Raw genomic sequence first — 24,373 nt, forward strand, 5'->3', positions numbered from 1 at the left:
AAACCCTCACTTTAGTCATGACAAGGATAGCCATCCTTCCCCTATGTTTCCTAATGAGGATTGGAAATTTTTCCATCCAGCCCTGGCCTCAGGAAGCCTCTGAGTGGTTCTTACTATGAGTTACCCTGCATTTTCTAGAATTTTACATAAGTGGAGTTGGGTTGGTGCATTCCTGTTTGGTGACAGTGGGGAGTGGGTCTGATTGCTTTAATAAAATGATTTGAAAAATTTAAAAAAAAAAAAAAAAAAGGCGTGTGCTACCACGCCCCGGCTGGGACACCTTTTTATATGCGCACTTGCTTTCACACTCCACTACCCTTTGCCCTCGCTGCTTTGAGAACCACTGAGGAGAGAAGGCAGCCTTACTTTCTGGGAAGGGCCGCTAGGAGGCTTTAGACTGGACGCAGGCCAGGGTCAGGAAAGGGCTGAGCCCACAACAGCCTAGAAGTCTAAGTCCTTAGGAAGACCCGCATCTCCTCAGAAGCACTGTCAGTGAAAAAGAAGCAGAAGCAGGGACAAAGATGGAGAACTCATTGTTTGTTCTCCACGAAGCTGGCTCTGGAGATGGCTGGTTATTAGGTGGGTTGGGTTTTCTTAGACTCAGAAAAACTCATTTATGTGCACGTGCCAGTATGTTTTTGTTATAGGCAGATGTTTCCAGTCTATTGTGTTTGTTGTGCGTTCAGCAGCCCCTGTGTAGCAATATGGGGCCGGAGAAGGTTGATGACTAAGCTGGAAGGGGGCAGGGGCTGGGGGACAGGGGGGCAGGGGCTGGGGGACAGGGGGGCAGGGGCTGGGGGGTTGGGGGACAGGGGCTGGGCAGCAGGGGCCCAGGGGGCAGGGGCTGGGGCGCAGGGGGGCAGGGGCTGGGGGGGCCAGGGCTTTCTGTCCTTTAGGTGAAGTGTGTTGTTCTGGTCTCCAGGAGCTTAACGCCACAGGAAATTGGATGACTGGCCAATGGCCCTTGGGATTTAGAAGTTTCCAGAAGTGAGAGAGAAGGAAGCACAGCCAGGACAGGCTTCTGTGGGTTTCTTCTCTGCTGCCTTTTGATACAGAGCCATCAGACTAAGTGCGCCCCTCCCAAGCCTTCTGGAGGCTTCCCAGTTGGGAGCTTGGCCTCGTGGGATTGACCAGGCCGACACACCTGTCACATCAGGATCAGATGGCCAAAGGCATTTCTAATTTTTCTGTTTTAAACTTCTTCATCTACATCATTGCTTTCATCTGCCTATGGATAGATGGAAAAGTAACTTTGTATCCATCAATCGGGGTTCTCCAGGAAGCTAGAATGTAGGTCCCCGGAACTGTGCCAATTCCCAACAGTAGCCCTCTGCAAGGGCTTCTGCCAAGAGGTGGTTTTATTTAATTCAGAAATTCACATTTATTTAGTTCTGTTTTCTAGGTTGACTGAGCTTTCCTTTAATTTTCCTCCGTGGCACTGACTTCCTCTTCTTAAAAAGTGCACACAGCATGTTCATGGGCGGGAAGCATCGGCCCACGGCCTACTTTTAGAGTCCATCTACTTTCTCTCTTATTTCCACTTGACTTTGTCCCTCACACCCTCCTGAAATCATCTTCATGTTTTGAGGGCTTTGTCTTTTTCCTGTTCCCCTGACACCCCTGCCTTTTCCTTTTCTGCGAGGCCACTGGCTAATGAGGAGGAAATACACGCGGGAGCACATAGTAGGGAAGGAAAAGTGACGGTCGGCCACTCTTCTCCTGTGTCTGGCCTCTCAGGCATTTTCCTGGAGTGCTGACCTCTCTTTCTCTTGCTATTGGCTTTGTTGGAGAAATTGAATGCGGCTCCTTCCACATCTATGTTGCAAAGCTGAATGCTGTGCCATGCATGTCCGGCCCCAGACGAGCATTAGAGGCTCATCCATGTCATTTTCAACAGCCACCATGCTTTGGGGCCTTGTGATTCTTTCCTCTCTACTTTCTCACTAAGATCTACTAGGTCAGATGTAACTCAGTACATTGTACTGTCACAACGGAACCTTCGACTTCATATCTCTCTGTCCATGTTATAACTGTTGGAGTTCGAGACCTTCATCTTTCTTTGGTTTCTCTGTTTCTTGTCATCTTCCATATTTAATGTCATGTCTGATGAGTGTTGTCCCACTTCTCTTTCCCATGATTCCTTTCTGTCTCCCCCTAACATCCTAGGTATTTCATATAAGTGAAATCATAATGCTTGATTTGTTTTGTTTTGTTTTTCTTTTTTGTTTTTCGAGACAGGGTTTCTCTGAGTAGTCCTAGCAGTCCTGGACTTGTTTTGTAGACCAGGCTGGCCTCGAACTCAAAGAGATCTGTCTGCCTCAGCCTCCCAGTGGTGGGATTAAAAGTGTGTGCCACCACGCCCAGCCTATTATTTGAAAATTTAGATGGTTTATTTCACTTAGTACAATGCCTTTAAGGTCCTTCTATGTTATGTTATAAGGAGCTGGAGTCGCCTCCTTTTGTCGCTGAATAATATTCTATTGTATTTATCATTCTTTGTTCTTTTTTTGTTTTTTGGTTTTTTTGGTTTTGTTTTTTGTTTTTTGTTTTTTTTTTTTTTTTGTTTTTCGAGACAGGGTTTCTCTGGGTAGCCTTGGCTGTCCTAGACTCACTTTGTAGACCAGGCTGGCCTCAAACTCACAGTGATCCACCTGTCTCTGCCTCCAGAGTGCTGGGATTAAAGGCGTGCACTACCACCGCCCACCTCACACTTTGTTCTTTACCAGTCAGTAGGCATGTTGGCTATTGCTAATCTTCAGCTGTTGTGAATGAGCTGCTTGTTTTTCATATGTCATATGACTGTACTGTGGTCTTTGATATTGTACTCAAGTTTTATGCCCAGATATATTTCTTATTAGCCTGTGTGTAGCGTATGGGTGTTATTTAAGCCACTATCTGATACATCTATTGAATGGTTAAACAAAGAAGTGAGAGAGAGCAAGCATTCACATTTAGTTCTGTCATGGATATGGTGGCTAAACATGCCAAAATATATTTGCTACAAAGGCCTGTTTATGATCAGCTTCCAAAAAGAAACAGCTCACTGATCTACCGGGTGGGAGAAGTGTTTCCTTGTAAGAACAGCAGCCACAGAACAGCATGTGGTGCTCGCAGCCCAGCCGCAGTCTGAAATACCAACCACAGGAGTGAGCTTTGAGGCACACAACGAGAGACACTTTTTGAAAAGGACAGATTAGCAATCAAAAACATCAGCTGCGACTTTTCTCCTGCTTTTAGACATTCCGTCCAGCTGCCATGCTGATAGAGCGGTCTTCTGACTTTGGGAAGACTTGGGGCGTGTACAGATACTTCGCCTATGACTGTGAGAGTTCATTCCCGGGCATTTCAACTGGCCCCATGAAGAAAGTGGATGACATCATCTGTGACTCCCGCTATTCCGACATTGAGCCCTCCACAGAAGGAGAGGTTTGTATGCCTCTCTGTTTCAGTTCTGCGTGTCAGCTTGCTTTTTGGTCACTGCAAAAAATACTAACCCTGTTATCTGTTCCTAGGTGATATTTCGTGCTTTAGATCCTGCTTTCAAAATAGAAGATCCTTATAGCCCGAGGATACAGAGTAAGCTTGGTGTCAAATAAATACCTGGGTGGGAAACAGCGCCCGTGCAGCAGGTGTCACCCGCCCCAGGAGCCCTGCTACCCAATATCCTGCTCCTCAGTCCTAAATCCACGACATTTTCTTCCTTTCTTTGTAGTCTCCGCTAGCTTTTCAAATGACCAGAAGTCAGGCTTCACAGATAAGGAACACATTTTGACTGTCAGCAGAACTCCCAATAGCCCTACTGGTCGTACCACCCTCTATTTTTGTTGTCGTTGTTGTTGCTCAGTATATAAATTAGAGTACAGATTTAAGCTGCTGCAATAAAGCGTCCCTCAATTATAGGTGCTCTAATAAAATTTCGTTCTTTTGCTTGAATGAAATCAGCAGGCAGGATCCTCAGTTTTAATTCTGTGTGTATATATAAGGGTTGCCTGCATATGTGTGCACTATGTGCATGCGGGGTGCTCTGGGAGGCCAGACGAGGACGTCAGATAGAGCCCTTGGAAATGGAGTTACAGACAGTCACGAGCCACCATGTGGCCTGGAAATAGAACCCAGTTCCTCTGGAAGACTAGCCAGTGCTTTTAACCACTGAAGCGTCTCTGCAGCACTGGAGAGACTCTCAAAAAAGAAGCACAGTTCAATTGCCACAGTTAGTCTCAGTATAAAATGTGAGATGATACCCAGTTAAATTTGAGTGACAGATAAATAATGTGCTCTTTTTTAAAAATATCCCATATTAACATTTGTAACTGGTACAAGGGTGTCCCGTCCGATGTTTACAGTTAGTATAATTTTTTTATCATATGCTATTTGGGACCTACTTACACTAAAGATGAGGGCTTATCATCAACTTGAATTTAACTGAGCATCCTTTATTCGCATGAACCTGGTAACCCTAGCTATAAAACTGCCCCTCTTCCTAGGACTAGCCACACTAGCACAGTTAGAACAGGTCACTGTGTCCTCATTCTAATCTGCAAAGGTCAGGAATAGAGATAAGATGCAGAGGTTGTGCATAGCACTCCTGTGCATTGCTATAATTAGTCTTGTTGCTAGAGCACAGAAGATACGGAAACATCTCTGGCCAGGTGGCCTGTGCTCTGCTAAAACTCTTGGCAAGGGCTCTTATCCACAGGCGATGGGACACAGAACACCGAGGAAGATCAGAATTGCCAGTCATGACAAGTGTATGTAGTAAGGTGAGGACTGTATGGTCTATTGATAGATGAATGACCCGAGTGCAGAGTTGGATAACGCGCAGATGGTGATGGGGCAATGAAATGGCAGCTTGATCTTGGCTCACACAATACAGTTCTTAGTGCAGAGGCTGGAGAGGTGGCTCAGCCGTCAAAGGTTATTAGTCCAGCGCTCTTTCCACTGTTCAACAATTGTTTATGTCACTGCAGGATTGCATGTTGCTTTCGGGAAACAGAATGTTCATTAATTAAACTCTTTGACTTTCAAGTCACACCTAGGGTTCGATTCTAATTCTGTTATAATGCAGCTGCATGACCTGGTGACCCACTTAAAAACACTTCCAGTTCCTCTTTCCACATCTTCAACTAGAGATGGAAATATCAACCCGAGGGTTGTTGGAGTCACGTAAGTGACCAGCCCAGTGTCCAGTGCAACAAAGCTATGGGTGGTGGTGACACTAACTCTTGTCAACAACTGCAGCTTAACTCCTGCCTAAAGCTGGTCCTGTCAGTGAAAGTCAGAGTTACAGAGAGGGAGAACGTCCCTTGTTCTGCCTTGCTATGAGGCTGCAATTGATCCAGTTGAGCGAGACAGGGCTGGTTCTTATGGGTCTTTGTCAGCTGTGCAGAGCCCTAGTTTTAACCACAGTCTCATAGAACCTCCAAGCTTGTAACATGGGAGAATAGAGTGGAAGAAATCCAGAGGATGTTGACAAAAAAGTCGCTTTCCAGCTCAAATTAATTTTAATGTGGCCCAGACTCTCCAGGGTCTGTAGTTTACTCATTCCTTCTATTGTAAAAACAAATATTTAATGGCATGTCTGTGCAGTCTCTGAGCAAGCCACGAGGCTGTTCCTTTAGGTCTCAAAATCTGATTGGGAAAGGTGTCCACATGGGCTCCAGGACAAACAGCCCTGGAGTCCCTAACAAGACTCATCTGTTCTGCAAGTGAACGTGTGGGGCTCAAAGAATGCACTCAATTCACGACGTCAATTCCCTAGCCTCTTGCTGTTCGGTGGCATCTGGGAGACCTATTTCTAGGAAGTGCCCATGTTAGCCACTCATGCTTTGATTTATTTAGTAAGCAAGGGAACAGAATTTCTGTCGTGTTGAGACCTTGGAGACTCACTTCAAAGGGATGTGCCTCTTAGAAGAGCAGGCAGCCTGAGGCTCTGTTGTTGCTCCGTGTGGCGGGAGAGAGTGGGGAGCTGTTTGCTCTTTTGAGGGCTCCTTGAAGTTCAAGGGTTTCTAAATACTCCAGCTGCCCTTGACGTCTGTGTTTCGGCCTCTTGTCAATAGTAACTGTGTGTGTGCAGTAGAGCTTTGCAGATGTTGCCATTCACAGACGCCATTCAGTGCAAGATTGTGGGGTCTTTGTTTTGTATGTGATTTTTACAAAGAGCCTAAGTTTAACACATGGATGTTCCCTTTCCAGCCCCAGCCGTTTCTGTAGTCTTCACTGTAAACTGTGCATGTGTTACAACTGTCTAACCTTTGCATTTGGTGTCTGAAACTATGTGATGCATTAGGCTTCTACTGTTTTGTCTTGTATCCTAAGTTGTAAATATGCAGAAAGTAAAGCTGACAGGCAACTGCAGAATTCAGAGAGCTGAGAGCTGGCCCTTGCTCTGTCTCATTATATAGCATGTGACTGACAGCCTAGCTTCCAGAGTAAGTTTAGGCCTACAGACTAGGGAGAAAGAGGAAAGATAAAAGAAGACACACTGAGCTGGACTTGGTGGCGCACACCTTTAAACCCAGCACTTTTGGGAGGCAGAGGCAGGCAGATCTCAGTGAGTTCAAGGCCAACCTGCTTTGCAAAGCATGTCCTGGACAGCCAACAGGAAAACCCTGTCTTGGAAAAACAATCCCCACCCCAACCCCCAAGAAAACCCAAACCAAAAAAGACAAACTGACGTATAGGGAAAATGATTTGCTTGGAGACCTAGAACTAAGCCCCTTTGTCCTCATGTCGCTATACTGAATTAATAAATAGGAAAATGTTTTGCAAAACCATGTAGATTACAATGTTACTTAAAACTAGCTTGAAAGAGACCATGAATTTGAGAGGGAGTTGGGGAGACTAGGAAGGGGGTGGAGGGAGAAAAGGGAAGGATTGTTTTTTTTTTTTTTTTTTTTTTTCTTAACAAATATATTTTATTTATTTATTTTTTATTCTTGTTACATCTCAATGTTTATCCCATCCCTTGTATCCTCCCATTCCTCCCCCCCCCCATTTTCCCATTATTCCCCTCCCCTATGACTGTTCCTGAGGGGGATTACGTCCCCCTATATATTCTCATAGGGTATCAAGTCTCTTCTTGGCTACTTGCTAAGCTTGGTTGAAATATTCTTTCCGGAGAAAGGTAGTTTTTCTCTCATGTTAAATCTGTTCTTGTAACTTGGATTTAGGTAGCAGAAAATTTCAGATAGTGTTTTCTCATTCAAAAATAAACACATATCTGCTCCTGTTTGATTAAAATTGGCAGCCAGGATAAAGCCTTTTTCACCTGAGAGGATTTCTGGCTTTGATAACCATGTCTGTGGGAGCCAGAAGATATTGTGGTATTTTACATCAAGGTACAGTGGGCTCTGCAACCATGATGGTTGGTCGGTTGTTGGTTTTTTGAGACAGGGTTTCTCTCGGTAGCCTTGGCTGTTCTGGACTCGCTTTATAGCCCAGGCTGGCCTCGAACTCACAGAGATCCTCCAGCCTCTGCCTCCCAAGTGCTGGGATTAAAGGTGCAACCATGATTGTAACTGACATTCTTACTGATCTGAGGGGACTGTGGTCGCCTTCCCTGCTTCCAGGGGCTGTGGCACTGTGCTAAGCTTCAGACCCCTTATCTAGTACATTCAAGAGGACTGAAGTGCACTTAGGCCGCTGTCATTTGTCCCATCCCTCTCTAAAGAGAAACAGCGTAGAATCCGCACAGCATGCTTGCTTGTCTGACTCGACCTTTCCTCCTGGTGACCATTGCAGATCTATTAAAAATCACCAACTTGAGAATCAAGTTTGTGAAACTACACACACTGGGAGATAACCTTTTGGACTCGCGCATGGAAATTAGAGAGAAGTACTATTACGCCGTTTACGACATGGTGGTCCGAGGGAACTGCTTCTGCTACGGCCACGCCAGCGAGTGTGCCCCCGTGGATGGGCTTCATGAAGAAGTGGAAGGAATGGTAAGTGTCCGCAGGGCGCTTGTACAGGTGATCTGGAGTGCTTTTTGGTCCAGACTTGGCTTTAAGCCTGCCGACCGTTGGGGTGTGAGAAAGCGTGTGAATACTACCAATTTCGTAGATCCTGAATTGGTTTTTGGAATCCATTGCTGCAGGCCATTGCTGAAGTATTTAGCTACCAAGGATTGAAAAGCTGTCCAAATTACAATCCAGACTGCATTTCCATTAAAGAAAGCACACAAGCATCCAGTCTTCATGCTAGCAAGAGCAAGGTAGCCTCAGCCCAGACCATGACTTAGAGATCAAATGGCGTTTTCTTTCTGTCCCCTCCTTCGACTTCCCTTTCTTTGCTACTTTTTTATATTGTGTTTGCAAATCAAATGCTTTGGAATTTGAGATTTCATTTGCTTGCCAACTGGCTGCCGTGCTGGTTAGTTTGTCTAGTAGTTGACACAAGCTGGAGTCCACTAGAAAGAATGATCCTCCGTTGAGGAATCACCTTTCTCTGACTGACCTGTGGGCAGCTCTGTGGGACATTGTCTGATTAGTGCTTGGTGTGGGTGGCCCCAGCTCACAGTGGGTGGTGCCCAGTGGACAGATGGTCTGAAGAAAGCCACAGGGATCAAGTTAGCACTCCTCCCAGGTCTCGGCTTCAGGTGCTGCCTCTAGGTTCCAGCCTGAGTTTTTGTCCCGATGTCCTTCAGTGATAGACTGTGACTTGGAAGTGTAAGCCACATAAACCCTTTCCTTTCCCAAGTTGGTTTTGGTTGTAACAACAGAAAAGCAAACGTCAGCAACTGGAGAGTCCAGGAGATTGTACTCTAATCCACTTCAGTGACTTCCAGAAGAATTCTTCCAACCCTTAGGAGTTTAATACTAGACTAGATTCTGGAGGTGACACGGACCTTGAGCAAGGAGACCAAAAAGTTAGCAGTTCGTGAATGAGTAACTAGTGGTGGGCATTCACACCCTCTGCCGCAGGCACCCCTCGTAGCCGCTGGGCCTTTCTTGACAACAGGTATACCTTGCTTATTAGCTGTCTTTCTCTTCAAAACTTGTTAGTCTCTGTCCAAAGGGTACAAGATCCGTGTACTCTGCCCTTGTCAAACCTCTGCCTTCCCTTTACTCCAGTTGGGAGTCTTCATGGGTAAACAAGTCGGCTTTTCAACAGCCCGAGGGGGGAGAGAAATTTCTATTCAACACACCTTTCTGAGAGTTCCAGACAGACTTTGCTTTCTAGAATAGCAAACCGTCGTGACTTGATGTCAAGGTGTATTCAGATGCTGCGTGTCGTGTGTGGTCTGGGAGACTGCTTTTCAGTTCTGTACAACCGCTGGTAATGGGCGGATTTTAATCTCCACCTAACTGCACTCCTGTCAAGTCAGGTGCAGGAGAGGAGGACCTGTCTGTCCGGTTCTCGAATTCCAGTTGGTAGAGATCAGGGGTAAGACCTTAGGTATGTGCATGCTTGGCTGGTGGAAGTGATGTGTTGGTCCTTCTCAGACTGCAAGGGTCTTAAGCATAACTTGAGTGAAATGACATGCATTAGAATATCTCGGGTCTTCTTAAAAAGTTAATTTGTGTCTTTCTCATAGTTTTATTTCCTTACTTGAAGGGAAGCAGATGGTAAATGGTTGGGAAAATGGTTTTTATTATGGTTAAGAAAAATTAAGTGCTGTGCTTACAGGGGGAAAAAAACCAGAAACCCTTCAAAGAAAATGATCACCTGGCACAGTGTAAGACACACAGAATTTAGAGCTTATTTTCTAGGGCCGGTGCATATTGAGGGCTACGTTGAAACCTTGAGAGGTTTCCAGTACAGTCACTTATAAAAATTATTCTTAAATAACTAGTTTAAATATATATTGCACTTGGAAATTCATTTACTTTATGTGCATGTGTGTCCTCACACATGTGCCACTGAATTCATACGAAGGTCAGAGCACAACTGGAGAGAGTCAGTTTCTCTCTCCTTCCACGTGGGCACTGGGGATCAGACTAAGGTATTCAGGCTGGTGGTGGTGGTGGTTGTTGTTGTTGTTGTTATTGTTTTAGTTCTTAAATACTTACTTACAAATTTTTATTTTGGATTATAATATAATTATATCATTTCCCTCTTTTCTTCCTCCAAACCTTTCTTGCTCTCTCTTAGTTTATGGCCTCTTTTTTCATTAATTGTTGTTACATTTATGAATGTGTGTATGTGTGTATATATACGTATATACATATGTATATATGTATGTACATACGTATATATACACACATATGTGCACACACACATATTCCTAAATAAATAAGTACAAGCTTCTCAGTCTACATAGTGTTAACTTGTATTTTCAGGGATGGTCATTTGGTACTGGACAGCCAACCGGTGTGTTCTTCCCTGGGAAGACTAGTTTCTCCTGCTGTTAGCACGCCTTAGTTGCCTGCAATCTTAAATTGTTAATTTTGTTCATCTGGCTTCTTTGTGGAGCCATTCAGTTGAATGTCCATTACGTCACAGAAGCTATTCTAGAGACAAGGATGATAGCCATCAGCTTACATGGCTAGAACTCGGTCCGCTGGGGAAAGAGAGTAATAACAAGCCTCACTGTGAGGAGCTGGACATGGTGTGAAGAGGAGATTTCATCTTCTCCTGACTGTGGAGGAAGTGTGGCCGTTCGAATGCTTCTGACTTTGCCTCTTCCTGGTTTGTAACTTGCCAGGTTCATGGGCACTGCATGTGTAGGCACAACACCAAAGGCTTGAACTGTGAGCTGTGCATGGATTTCTACCACGATTTGCCGTGGAGACCTGCGGAAGGTCGGAACAGCAATGCCTGTAAAAGTAAGTGTCTGTTGGCAGCAGAGCGGGTGGCAGGACCTATTTTCTGGGGAGCTGCGATCTATAATTACATTATTTGCAGAGGGGAAGAAAATCTGTTCCATTCTTCTGGCTGAGTCTGTCCCAGAGCAATGATATGTATGCACTGAGTTAAATGAACAAGAATTAACATGTTTGGCACTGACTTAAGAAAATGGCAGTGGTGTCCATGACATTGTATCTGCTTTTAAGACAGAGGACAGCAGAGCAAATGAAAGGCAAATATAGTGAAATATAGTGGTTGGGGTCTGAGGTGTCCCCCAAATGATACGTTGAAGGCCTGGGGTCCGCAGCTGGTGGCACAATTGAGAAGTCACTGGGTTCCAAGGACACTAACTTGATCGATAGGTAGGTCAGTGCATTGATGAATCCCTGGCTGACTGGTTTTCTAGGTCAGGCCCAGCTGGAGGAGTTGGTTCTCACAGGTATGCCTTTGATGTTGTTTCTTCTTCCCAACCCTTTTCTGGTTTGTTGTTCTGCTTCCTGGCTGCCGTGAAGGGAGCAGCTCTGCAATCCCATGCCTTTCTGCCGTCACATTCTGCCTTAGCACAGAGCCAGCAGCAACAGCTGGCCAGCTGTGGAGTACAGCCTCCGAAATAACAGGCCAAAGAAAAGCCTCCTTTAAATTGTTTTCCCAAAGTATTTTGTCACAGTGAGGAAAGAAGTCTGGCCTACTGCTAAGTTGCCTGTGTGCTGGGAAAACCGGGTGTACTACCTGCCTGCCACACTGCCTTCCCCCATACACCCTACTATAGCCTTCAAATATGTAACCCTAAAAGGCTTTTCTAGGAAGGCACCTGTTCTTTAGAATAGAAAATACTTTCATCAGTTCCTTCCCCGGGTAGGGCCTAAGGTACCTTTGCGGGATAAAACCCTTCTTCCTATATTAGTCACTTTTCAGAAAATAGCCAAGTAAATTGATATAAAGCGGGAAAAAGCCATCAGTCCATTGTCAATTGGCTTTGCTGCTTGAGGTCTATGGAAAGGCAGAAACATCATGGGAAAAGACAGCTGGGGGTCAGAGCTTTCAAAGGTCACCCCAGGGACCTGCTTTCTCCAGCCAGACCACACCTCCTATTTCACATTATTTTCTTTCCAGTTAGGTTATTATTTTATGGACCAGGCCCTTCATGAATCAGTCATTTCCCAACCAAGCCTTTTACACGGAAGCCTCATATCTAAAAGACAGTGTTTCCTGATCATATGGTTCCAAGGGGGTTTTGTCCGAGAGTTTCCCATTTATAATAACAAATTTATCTATTGGTTTTATTGAGACAGAGTTTCTCTGTATAGGCCTGCCTGTCTGCCCTGGCTGCTCACTCTGTAGGTCAGGCTGGCCTCAAACTCAGCGATCCACCAGCCTCTGCCTCCCAAACGCTAAGATAAAAGGCACATGCCACCACAGTTCACCTAGCAATACTAAATTTTTTTTTTCAGTTCATGTTTGATTTGGTTTGGTTTGGTTTTTCGAGTTAGAGTTTCTCTGTGTAACAGCTCCAGCTATCTTGGAACTCGCTCTGTAAACCAGGCTGGCCTTGAACTCACAGAGATCCGCCTACTTCTGCCTCCCAAGTGCCGGGATTAAAGGCATGCGCCACCACTGCCAGGCCTACAGTTCATGTTTTAAAAGATGCTCCTGATTTGAGGTTTCAGGCAGGATCAACAAGTCCCTTTTTCAACACCAGAGGCTTCTCGCCGGTTGCCGTTTTACTCAGCCTCAGTCCCCTCTTGGCTAAATGAGCTTTCTTGCTGCCAGCTCCATCCTCCGTCGGAAAATAAGTTGGTTTTTTTTTTTTGTCCTTGACATTGGTCTTGTCACACAGAATGCAACTGCAACGAACATTCCAGCTCATGTCACTTTGACATGGCAGTCTTCCTGGCCACTGGGAACGTCAGCGGCGGAGTTTGCAATGACTGTCAGCACAACACCATGGGACGCAACTGTGAGCAGTGCAAGCCGTTCTACTACCAGCACCCCGAGCGAGACATCCGAGACCCCAACCTCTGTGAACGTACGTTGGCAAACGTCATTCGTGGGACTTGTTTTCACCGCTTTCCGTGCAGCATAGTTTGTAGTCAGCATCCTCCTCCTGGCGCTCAGACTCTGAGCAGCATAGCCAGCGCTGTTGGTTAACAGCTGTCAAGGATGCTGAGAGAGGCATTTGCTTGCTAGTTCTTACCTTCAGTTCTGTTTGGCTGGGTTTGGAAGGTAGCAGAGAACACGTGGGTTATGCAGGCAGAACAAAGCAAAACAGAACACAACATGGCCTGATTCCTGGTGTCTTTAACCTGGAGTTGTTCTTCTCAGCATGTACCTGTGACCCAGCGGGCTCTGAGAACGGGGGAATCTGCGACAGTTACACTGATTTTTCTGTGGGTCTCATTGCTGGTCAGTGCCGGTGCAAACTGCACGTGGAAGGAGAGCGCTGTGATGGCTGTGAAGAAGGCTTCTATGACTTAAGTGCTGAAGACCCATTTGGTTGTAAATGTAAGTGTGGGGGGGCACATTTCCCCAGGGATACGGCTTCCATTTTACATGGAAATTCTAAAGGTAAACCCTCGCATTGGACTCACTCGGCTTGTGTCTCTTTGCTCCGTTTTGCCTTTTATAAAGCGTGTGCTTGCAACCCTCTGGGAACAATTCCTGGTGGAAATCCTTGTGATTCTGAGACCGGTTACTGCTACTGTAAGAGACTGGTGACAGGACAACGCTGTGACCAATGTCTGGTAGGTAAATCCTAACCTCTGGGGATGAGAAGTTAATGAGTATGACATGTTTGTTTTGTTTTGTTTGAGGTAGGGTCTCAATAGCTCAAAAGCTGGCTTTGAACCCATAATCCCCCAGCCCCTGCCAGCCAGGTCCTTGTATGGTATTTGTATATCACCATACCTGCCAAATAAGAAATGTTTTCCCCATCTTGAAGCTTACCATCATCTTTATGTGTTAATGTTAAGAGACCCAAGGAGAAAAAGTCAAAATGGGGATATTCCTAGTGAATTATTTGCAAGCCACAGTGACTACCATGTATGGAGACAAGTGCACAGTGTTGTTTTTAAAGTCCATGCTGACTGCTAGTGAGGACATAATGAGTTAGGATTTGTCAGCTTCTAGCAGAAATGCAGGTTGACTCACTGTGAAAAGCATTTCAGAGAGATTGTCTCAGGAACTAGTAAAATATAATATTCCTTACCTCTCTCCCTTCTGAGGCTCCTAATGAGATTCTCAGAGAACCAGACAGAGTTGAATTCTCTTAAGATTCATTGCATCCTTATTAACTAAGACAGAACACTTGGAGTCAGCAGTGGAAAAATAGTTACAAAAACTTGGGTATTTTCATACCATGTGATAATTTGGTTGTTGTGGAAAATGACTCTAATGCAAGGAAATGTTTATGTTGTTAGGTACACAATGTAAGAAAAAGTTTCAAGACAAATCTGGAGGGAAGTACACCAATAACTACAGTTCAGGGAAATAATATATTTAAGGGGTTGCCTGGGAGGCACTAATAATTGAACCACCTGCCTTGCACATGTTGGGCTCTACCACTGAACTTCAGCCCTAGCCCTGAGTAGAAGAAGACTTACAAGGGTAGTTAATAAAAATGATCTGACATCTTCTATACTGTTTCAATGCTATTTTTGTTAGTTTTGCTTAGGAGAGCCACTTGTCCCGTACATTCATGTATCTGTGAGCATTAAGTGTGTATATATGTACAACCCTGAGAGATGCCTATAGATGTCTAGAGCTCTGCTTTAAATTACCAAGTCTGTGAGCAGCTAAATCTCTGCTCATTTTGAGAATGCAGAGACCGTCTCTATAGCGAGAGCATCCCAAGGCCTGGCAGTCAGTTGCCTTTCCTTTTATCGGAGAATAAGCTCTCAGTTTCTGCTGTTTGCACAAACATGGATGCATGGATTTCTTTCCTTGTGGGGAGGTTTGTGGCCAGCTGAACTGAGGGAAATGTAGAAGGCTGTGGAATACGTGCCATAATTGTTCTTACTGTCAGAGCCATTTGAGTGAAGAAAACTCTATACTGCTGTCTCAGAGTCGGGACAACCCTTTCCCTCATGTGACACCATGCTGAGTTTCTTTTAACAAGAATATTCCTACCCTCTGTCTGTTTCCTTGGTTGAAAGAAATTCTTGGAATAACCCGGGCATGCTGGAGCTTGTTCTTTGCTGAGTCTCCTGTACAGTTAGAGGAACCCACTTTTACGTGTTTACTCTTTAATCTGCAGCCACAGCACTGGGGCTTAAGCAATGATTTGGATGGATGTCGACCTTGTGACTGTGACCTTGGAGGAGCTATAAACAATAGGTAAATGGAATCTGATTTGTACTCAGACCTTGGTGCCAAGCAATCTCACAACTTCAGGGAGCCTGAAAATTAATGTTTTGTTTTGTTTTTTTTTCTCATCCATTTAAAAATGATATTAGGCTTCACCTGTTCTTGTTGTTGTTATTATTACTATTATTGTTGTTGTTAGTAGTGGTGGTTTTTTCTTTTTTCTTTTCACGTGTATGTTGTGTGCATATATGTGCACATGTGTATGGCAGCCTGAGTTTGACAATGGGAGTCTTCCTTGTGTGCTCACCCACCTCGTTTCTTTTGAGGCAGAGTCTCTCCCTCGAGACCAGAGCACCCCTAATACCCATTCTCCTTCACCAGCTGGCTCAGGGATCCCCTGTCTTCAACTTAGGAGGCTAGGATACCAGGTGGGTTGCCAAGCACTTACACAAGTTCCGAGGCTCCAAGTGTTGTCTCTCTTGCACGGTATTGACCCCTCCCCCCAGCCCGCTGAGTATGTTTTAAAAGACATTTTCAAAGTGAAAACCAGCCCTTGATTTCCCACTTGCCTTTATCTTCATTTATTTGTGTCTGTGAATGTGCACACACAAGAGCACACGTGTGGAGGTTGGAATTGAGTCTCCCATGCCAGTGTGTTGGTTCAAGCTTGGTAGCTTAACCTACTGAATAAGCCAGCCAGCCCTAAACATGTCCTCCTGGAACTAACTCGCAAACTTTCCACTTGTGGAAACCTTTGTCTTACACTCACCCGCATCTCTATTTTCAGTAGCTTTGGTCTCTGTCTGTCAGGTGAAAATACGGCGATTGGTTTGGTTATTTTCATCTTCCCTTTTTAAATGAATTGCAGTGAAGTGCTCTGAAGCTGACATGGCTTGACGAAAGCTTGCCTCTCTTTAGACCAGGTTATCAGTGATGAAACTCCTAAGCCAAAGAACATACACGAAAAAAAGTCTTCAGAGAGTGTCATATTGTTGTAAGCAGATTAAACCAGCTGATTTCCCTTATGTCTGTCACAGAAACGTTGGCTCCTCTGGCCCTAGCCTCAGCTGGTAGCAGCAATTCTTTTTCACTAATTTAATAGGTGGAAAATAGATTCTCATTTGATTGTGAGAATCTTTCCACCATTTTCCTTTGTTACTTATAGTCTATTCATAAAGTTTTCGTATCAGTTACTGAAATATGATTTGATAAGACGTATGAATCTCTATGGAAATATAATACATGTTTAGCCAGATGTGGGGGTTGAGTTAACCACACTTGAGTCCGAAAAGGATTTTGGTCTCAAACCCAGAGCATCTGGTGGGGAGAGTGCAAGTGACTGCAGAGAGGGTTGTTCCCTTGTCACCTCAGTCTTCCCCTAGAGAACACGCTGATTCATTGAGCAAGCTTCTTGTGCTCAAAATTTGACTCTCTGACAAGTTTATCTCCCAGCTGCATAGCCTGCTAGGAAGGCTGCAAGGTGAAGTCCCAAGAATGTGTTCTCTTTGGCCTCTTTATTTGGGTTTGTTCTGTTCCTGAGTAGAGTGGGGATGCAGGACAGCCTGTGGCCTCTACCTCCAGAGAACTCTGTTCTGAGAACCTCCCGAGGGGAGACAGCTGGAAGGTTCCATATGCTCTGCCACAGTACGCAGTCCTGGTTCCTCCACTCACAGCTGTCGCCCCAAGTCCTTCCTGAACAGATGACAGTGGCCACCATCACTCAGGGATGCCTCGTGTTCCTTTACGCTACCCACTTCGTTTTCTCTATTGCACTCTCACCTCTGCTCTTGATCTCCACCCTGGCCTGTCTTTTAATCTCTTCTGCAAAAACGTAAAACAAAAAAACTCTCAGTGAGGATTTTAAAGCAGGTAGTCCCTTGATCTAGCATGACAGATGTGACACAGTGTTCTGTTGAAGGCAGGAAACCTTGGTACCTTCCAACCCCTCAGCCCTACAGAGTCCCGTGATGCTCTTTTTCAGTGTTTCTGAAGGCATTGGTTAGGCTTCTGCCTTAATACACCATTTTAGGTGGGAAACAGGCACAGCCAAGGCACTCTGGGAACACTTGCTGGATGACTTATCTACCACACAGGAGTGTATTTTCTTTTCTCTTTAAAAAACTATTTTTGCCGGGCATGGTGGCATATGCCTTTAATCCCAGCACTCGGGAGGCAGAGGTAGGTGGATCTCTGTGAGTTCGAGGCCGGCCTGGTCTACAAAGTGAGTCCAGGACAGGCAAGGCTAACACAGAGAAATCCTGTTTCAAAACAAAACAAAACCCCCAAAAAACTATTTTTACACTCCGTGAGTGCTTGCTTGCTTGTGTACATGTGTGCCTGTAGGTCAGAAGACAGAGGACAGACCTCAGTCAGTTGGTTTTCTCCCTCTGTCTCATGGGTCTCAAAAATGGATCTTGAGTAATGAGGCTTGGCAGCAGACACCCCTACTCATTTAAAGTAAAAAGACACTTTAAAACATTTCATAAGCTGGGCATGGTAGCACACACCTTTAATCCCAGCACTCAGGAGGCAGAGGCAGGTGGATCACTGTGAATTCAAAGCTAGCCTGGTCTACAAAGTAAGTCCAGGACAGTCAAGGCTAGACAGAGAAACCCTGTCTCAAAAAACAAAAACAAAAACAAAAAAACATTTTGTAGCTGGTCATAGGAGCCCATGCTGGTAATCAAAGCACTCAGGGAGCCAAAGGCAGGTGGAGTTCTGTGAGTTCAAGGCCAGCCTGGTCTACAAAATCGAGTCCAGGATAGCCAAGACTACGCAGAGAAATCCTGTCTTGGAAAAAAAAAATGTATAGCTAGCCAAACTTAATTTGAGCTGTACAGTAAAGGCTTAGTTACACATAACTAGTATGTTGACAACTAATCTGAATTTTTACTTAGTGAACTAAGATCTAATTGTTTCAAGTAATATAACTAAAGCCAGGTTGCTGAATTTTTGTCCAGATTGCTTGCTTTAATGAATGAGTAAGAATTCATGGCAGTGTTTGCTAGACAAACAGTACTTTAAAATATCTTTATAGCATCCTTCCAAATGTTCTCAGTTAAATGTCCCTTGAGTTGGGCCTGGGCATCTGGCCTGTGGTCCACCCTGTCTTGGCATGAGCTATGAGTTAAAGCTTCAGTTCTCCGTTGTGTCTTACAAGATTCATACTACTGTAAGCTCCTAACACTCTCCTGACGTTCTCCTTTTATCATTGGTTTCTACGGCTTTGCATTTCCTGGGTACCAGCACCGTGAGGCATGCAGAGGTTACTACTAGACACTTTCCTCGGCTCTCTGACTAATCGTGGTTTCTCTACCTTTTTATTAGTTGTTATGAGGGGTGGACATTAAAGGGTTCTAGAACGTCTTTCCTTGCACTTAGAAAGTATAGTTGGGGAGGTGGTGACATTATCCAGAAAGAATGGGTACCAGCTCTTGTTTGGAATTAATTACAAAGGAGATGGCAGTGTTGAGTACAGCAGTTGGCTCTTATGAAAGATGCTTTTTCTACTTTAAAAGTGTTCACTGTTAATAGAGAAAAGCTGAACTTGCACTTTTCCTGTTCATTCACTTGTAACTGAAAGCAATTATGTTTCCATGAGAACTTTTAATGCCTGTATTTGGGAGAAATCTGTGCTAAATGATCTTAGCCTTGACCTATTGGGAAACCTAGAGCCTGTATTAGTTTTTGATTGCTGCCAGAAGAAATGACTGCACTTTACTGGCTGAAAACAACATAAACGTACTATCTTGCAGGGGTTGGGGTGGAGTGGGGGCTGGGGTGGGAGGGGGGAAGGAGGGGGAGAGGGAAACAGACAGATGTTGGTGTACAGTACTGCTCTCAGTAGACAATGAGAAGAAGGTGGTTTCCTTGCAGCTTGTAGGGTGAACCCGTTTGCTGCTGGCTGTTCCCTAAAGGCTGTTCCCAGCCTCTTTAGGCGTCCATGTTCCTTGATTCGCACCCCCTTCTTTCCTCAGAGCCATGATGAGCAGGGTCTGGGAGTGCATGCTTTTAATCCCAGCACTCTGGAGGGGGAGAGGCAGGCCGATCTCCTTGAGGTGGCCTAGTCTACAAAGCAAGCCCAGGACAGCCAAGATAACACAAAGAGACCCCATCCCCATCCCCAAAAAACAAAACCAACCAATCAACTGAACAAAAAAGCCATGATGAGTAAATCCTTTGGTCACTATGGCTTTCTAGCTCACTTCCCTGCTTGTCCCTCCCATTTTAAGATTTCCCATGACTAGGCTGGATCCACCTAGATAACCCTCAGTCATTTCACCCATTCTGGGATTCCTGCCCTTCATCACATCTGCAAAATGCTTTCTGCCATGTGAGGTCATGGACCAGCAGGTCCCAGGGAGGATAGATGTGTATTTTGAGGCCAATCTTGCTGCTCAGAACCTCTCTTTCATCTCTCTCCGCACCCCCTGCCCCAGTTTTTCAAGACAGGATCTCTCTGTGTTAGGCTTGACTGTCCTGGACTCGCTCTGTAGACCAGCCTGGCCTCGAACTCACAGCGATCCGCCTGCCTCTGCCACCGAGTGCTGGGATTAAAGGCGTGCTCCACCATGCCCGGCTTGAGCCTCTCTTTCATGTTATGTCATCTCTCTGTTACTGACTCAACAAATAGACACTGTATTTAGGCTACAGGAAAACTTGTAGTGGGAGTGTGAGGAATTACACCGTGTGATGGTTGTTAGTTTGTTTTCATGTAGATGAGTAAAGGATAGTTACATGCTATCTTTTAGGGAAGAGTTTGGATTTGGAAATGAAATTTTGAAACCAGAGTAAGGTTCAGGGCCTTCTAGCTGGGAGGAGAAGAGGGTAAAGGCTAAGGGGCGGGGGGGGGGGGGGAATGGGTGGGTCAGGCGCTCCTCTTCTTTGCTCTCATCGTTCCCATTTTCTCTCTGCACACCCCAGCCATCCTCCTCAAGCTTCCCTTAATCTCCATCAGATGAATTACATCTTCCTGTGTCTACCCAGAGGGCTTCACTCCTGGCTACATTTGTCTTAGTTAATTGCCTTGTTGCTTATCTTCCCCAATTAAATTCTGACTTGCTGAGGAGACATTCCTCTCCCTTCCACCCCATATTATTTATCCATAAACAATGTTCTTTTTTCTTTTAGTTTTTTTTTAAACACAGGGTTTCTCTGTGTTATCTTGCCTGTCTTGGGCTTACTGTGTAGACCAGGCTGCCCTTGAACTCACAGTGACCCACCTGCCTCTGCCTCCCAAATGTTGGGATTAAAGGCGTGCACCACCACTGTCCTTGTTCTTATCAAATATGTGTAAGGGTTGATTCAGAAGCAAGTTAGAATGGAGTAAAGCGTAAGGGCACTGATGCTGGCAAGCACCGTTTCCAGGGACAATATTTGTTCAGTAAATATTTGCTGAAGAGTGAGAGGAGTGTGGCTTGTCAGAAAGCACAGGGCTTTGCCAGGAAGACAGGCAGCTGGTCTGGGAGTTTGGGCTGTGGAGCTGCAGCAAGCACAGGGGAGGCATCATCCCTTGCTGTGATGAGGTACAGAGAAACACTTGTGGGGCTGTGGAAGCAGGCCTGTGACAGGAGGTTTGGATAATGATGGTTAACACTGGGGGGGGTCAGTTTAGGAAGACGTAGAAGACGGTGGCATCGTGGCCTAAGCTAGTGACAGTGGCAGAAGAAGGAAGCTGCTATGAAATAAGACTTAAATGTTTGCACTGAGGAGGAGTGACGTTTTATCTCACACCACGAGAAAGGCTTTAAAATCTGAGTGTTTGAGAAGGTGGCGTGAATGACAAAATAAACTAGAGTGCAGAAAAGTGCCTTCTCTGTGGCTGGAATTACAGAAATGTGCATGCATGTCAGTTGGGGCGTTGAGAGCTGTAAGGCTGAAGAGCATTTGTGTGGGGACTGATGCAGGCGCAGGAGCCCCCAGAAACAGTAGTGTGGAGTTGAGGTTCTGTTTAACAGTGGCAGCGATTCCAGTCTATCCCAAGACTTGTGATCACCGGGCATGGTCTTTCTAGATCCTTCCATGTGATCATGTCTTCCTAGGATTTGTTCTTCATATAGAATTGTGCCACCTAGCAACAGTGGCCTCACGAGTCTGCCAGTATCTCCATCCTCGTCTGCCTCCACTGATTGTTTCTAATGTGACCGTGGGAGCTAGTTGCCTTCCTTGGTGGTTCATTTGGTTCCTCAGCAGACATCTGCTGCAGGAGGAAGTGGATCCGTATGATGCAATGTCTGATGGCTGAATTTCGGAAAATGACAGTTGGTGGTGCCCTGGGCCAAAAGTGCTGGGTCCTAATTAGGGCAGGCTTTCTTTTCCTGAGAACTGGTTTTGTAGCTTTAAGAACCGTTCCTGTGGGATAATGACTTGCTACAAAAGCAAGGATGTCCACTGGCCCGTGACAGCCAGGTGAGATGTTTCAAGCAAGCCAAGGCCTGTTCCATCTGCTGAGTTGCAGCTTGCCTGGAGCTTGAGTTCCCCTAAACTTCGGGAGTGGGTTTAAATAGGGCTGCAAGTCACATCTTGACTTTTACTGGAGTAGAAGTGGACGCCTGAAGCCAGATGTGGCGATTCAGGCTGAGGTAAAGGACGGCGGCTTCCAGGCCAGCAGGAGATGTTTACAGAGACTCCTGACTTAAGAAAAATCAAACCAACAAAAGGATGCATGTATTTGGAATTTACCTGATTCATAAAATGATAACATGGGAAGAGAGAGAGAAATATAGCAGAGAAAAAAATTAATGCATTATAATTTATATAGATGCATTTATTATCTAAAATAATAATATATTGTGAGACCTTATCTACATTAATTTTGTTGTTGTTTGTTTGAGACAGAGTTTCTTTGTGTAGCCTTGGCTGTCTTGGACTTGCTTCGTAGACGAGGCTGGCCTTGAACTCATGTTTTTTTTCTAGCTTTGGTCCATTAATTTGTCCATCCAGAGTTTACTGCAGAGCACTGGGCTTGGGTGGGTGTGGGTGACTGAGGTGTGAAGGCGCAGTCCTAGCCCTCAGGTTTCCAGTCCAGCTCCTGGCTAGAGATCTGCTAACGATTAGGATAAGGGAGAAAAGAAACAGGTTTTATACGAAAGTGGGCAAGACTCAGTCTCAAAGTGCATCCACTGACTGTGGTAGGAGGAGGGAACTCAGCCTTACAAAAGTTGGTCCAGGTGCTGAGAGGTAGGATTGAAGGCTTGGTGCCCTCACTTTAAGGCAGTGGCAAGCTTTGTGGTAAACAGCATGCACACAGAAGTAAGGCAGTGGCGTGGAAGAGACCATCTGAATTATGGGATAGGGGTCAGGAAATGCCTTAGGAGGGAAGGAGAGGCTCACTGTGTGTGTGTGTAGATGCTCAGCTACCATAGAGAGATCACCCCAGGCTGAAGGAGCAGCTGGGGCCAAGGGAGGAGTCACAGGCACCAGTGCACTTGAGCAGTTGTGAGGAGTAGCAGTGTGTTGTGACTGGTGAGGTCTGGGGGAGACCTCAGGCTGGTGAGGGCCAGATGGGAAGGGGTAGCACACCTGTCTGTTGTGTCAGGAAGTTACATGGTGGTGCTTTCTAGAAAGGCCATGAGGGGCAAATGTGTGGAGGAGTTGTGTTGAGATTCCATAGTTGACAAAGGTACCAATTAGAAAAGTTGCTTCTGCTGACTGTGAGAGAATAGCAAAGCACGGCATGGCCAGTGGGAGGTGAAGAGCACAGATGTGGGCTCTTGGTGATTCAGTGCAGGGTGGGATGCCACCAGCCTAGTGCAGAACAGAGCTGCAAATGATGCTCTTTGCATCTATTATTCTGAGGAAAGTCTGGGACAGCCGAGTTGAAGACATCCTTCAGGAAGATGGGTAACTGGGTCTGAGATCAAAAAAGGAGTTGTAATTAAAAGCAAAACAAAAATGGGCCTGGAGAGATGGCTCCGTGGTTAAGAGCACTGGCTGCTCTTCTAGAGGAACTGGGTTCAAGTCCCAGCATCCACATGGAAGCTCCCAGCTACCTATAAACTGCAGTTCCAGGGAATCCAGGGCTCTCTGCAGGCCTTCTCAGTACCAGGAATGCATGTGGTTCAGACATACATGCAGGCAAAACGCCCGAATTCATAAAATAAAGTGAAGGGGTGAGGGTGGGGGTCGGGGAGCAAACGGCGTAAGTGAGAGTATAAAGAAAAAAAAAATTGTAATGCCTGCAGAAAATCTTCATGTGGTGTACAGGGAGCATAGGGGAAGAGAGGAAACTGAAAAATCTGGGCCAGAGAACATTCAGCACCATCTGCTTAGACAAATTTGGGATTTGTTTACAGATATTAATCCCCCCCCCCAACACACACATATCATATCTTTTTGAATGAAATAAGAAAATATTGCCATTTGAAAAGCCTCATAGCAAACCAGAAGGATGTAGCGGGTTAGTCTGTGCCTCCAGTAAGCCCTGATGAGCCGTGCTTCATCCCCAGCTGCTCTGAGGACTCCGGCCAGTGCTCCTGCCTGCCTCACATGATTGGGCGCCAGTGCAACGAGATGGAATCCGGTTACTATTTCACCACCCTGGACCACTACATCTACGAAGCGGAGGAAGCCAGCCTGGGGCCTGTAAGCAGGGGAGCTTCTGGCAGCTTGGTAGAGCAGCACTTTGTGGGGGGCTGTTGTGGGATGCACATGCTTCACAAAGCTGCCTCCTAAGTACTTTTTCGTAGATCTTGTAAGCACAAAACAAGGGTGGGGCCATGCTGTCATTTTAAAGGTGAGTTGATCTGGAATTCCCTGGTAGACTTTGGAGAGTTCGCTAATAAGGCTTTCAGCTGGTGTGTCTGCAAGACTACGTATTTTCTACTCTTCTCTCTGTTTGTGCTCCAAAGGTATTGCAGATCTTATATCACGTAGGCTCAGGCACATTTCACTTTCCATCCCAAACTTTACTGGTATAAAATGTATGTCTAGCACCTAAGCTTAATTGGCTGCATGCTAGACCCAGAGTACTTTCCCCAGGTAACTTGCTGTCTTGGGCATCCTCACAACATGGCTTTTGACTTCCGATAAGGAAGAAACAAAGGGCCAGGGCTCACAAAGTTCTAGGCTGTCACCTCTTGGTGTTCTGTTAGTCACAAGTCCCTAGGCCAGCATGGTTTAGGAGGAGTATAACATTGCCTGTGCCTCTTGGTGAGTAAAACTCCTCACAGACACTAAGGCCTCGGTGGTGGCCATCTTTGGATGGTAGCCAGCCACAGGTTCTGTGTAATAACTGTGACAGTCTACCAGCGTGGACTCATCGTTACGGAGGACTCATCATTGT

At 45.6% G+C, this 24,373-nt stretch overlaps 1 protein-coding gene across 1 annotated transcript in view; it reads left to right on the forward strand.

Annotated features, from left to right (window-relative positions):
- The window catches only part of Lamb1 (laminin subunit beta 1), a 70,301-nt gene that overhangs the window by 11,201 nt on the left and 34,727 nt on the right, over positions 1–24,373 (forward strand). Inside the window, exons 5-13 of the mRNA XM_051144565.1 lie at positions 3,238–3,426; positions 3,513–3,576; positions 7,741–7,943; positions 10,646–10,766; positions 12,626–12,814; positions 13,111–13,290; positions 13,417–13,529; positions 15,041–15,120; positions 23,538–23,673. Coding sequence (XP_051000522.1) covers positions 3,238–3,426; positions 3,513–3,576; positions 7,741–7,943; positions 10,646–10,766; positions 12,626–12,814; positions 13,111–13,290; positions 13,417–13,529; positions 15,041–15,120; positions 23,538–23,673 — 1,275 coding nt within the window. The remainder of the gene's footprint in view (positions 1–3,237; positions 3,427–3,512; positions 3,577–7,740; positions 7,944–10,645; positions 10,767–12,625; positions 12,815–13,110; positions 13,291–13,416; positions 13,530–15,040; positions 15,121–23,537; positions 23,674–24,373) is intronic.

Source organism: Acomys russatus, chromosome 1 (genome assembly GCF_903995435.1).
Source record: "Acomys russatus chromosome 1, mAcoRus1.1, whole genome shotgun sequence".
In the NCBI taxonomy this organism is placed as follows: Eukaryota; Metazoa; Chordata; class Mammalia; order Rodentia; family Muridae; genus Acomys; species Acomys russatus.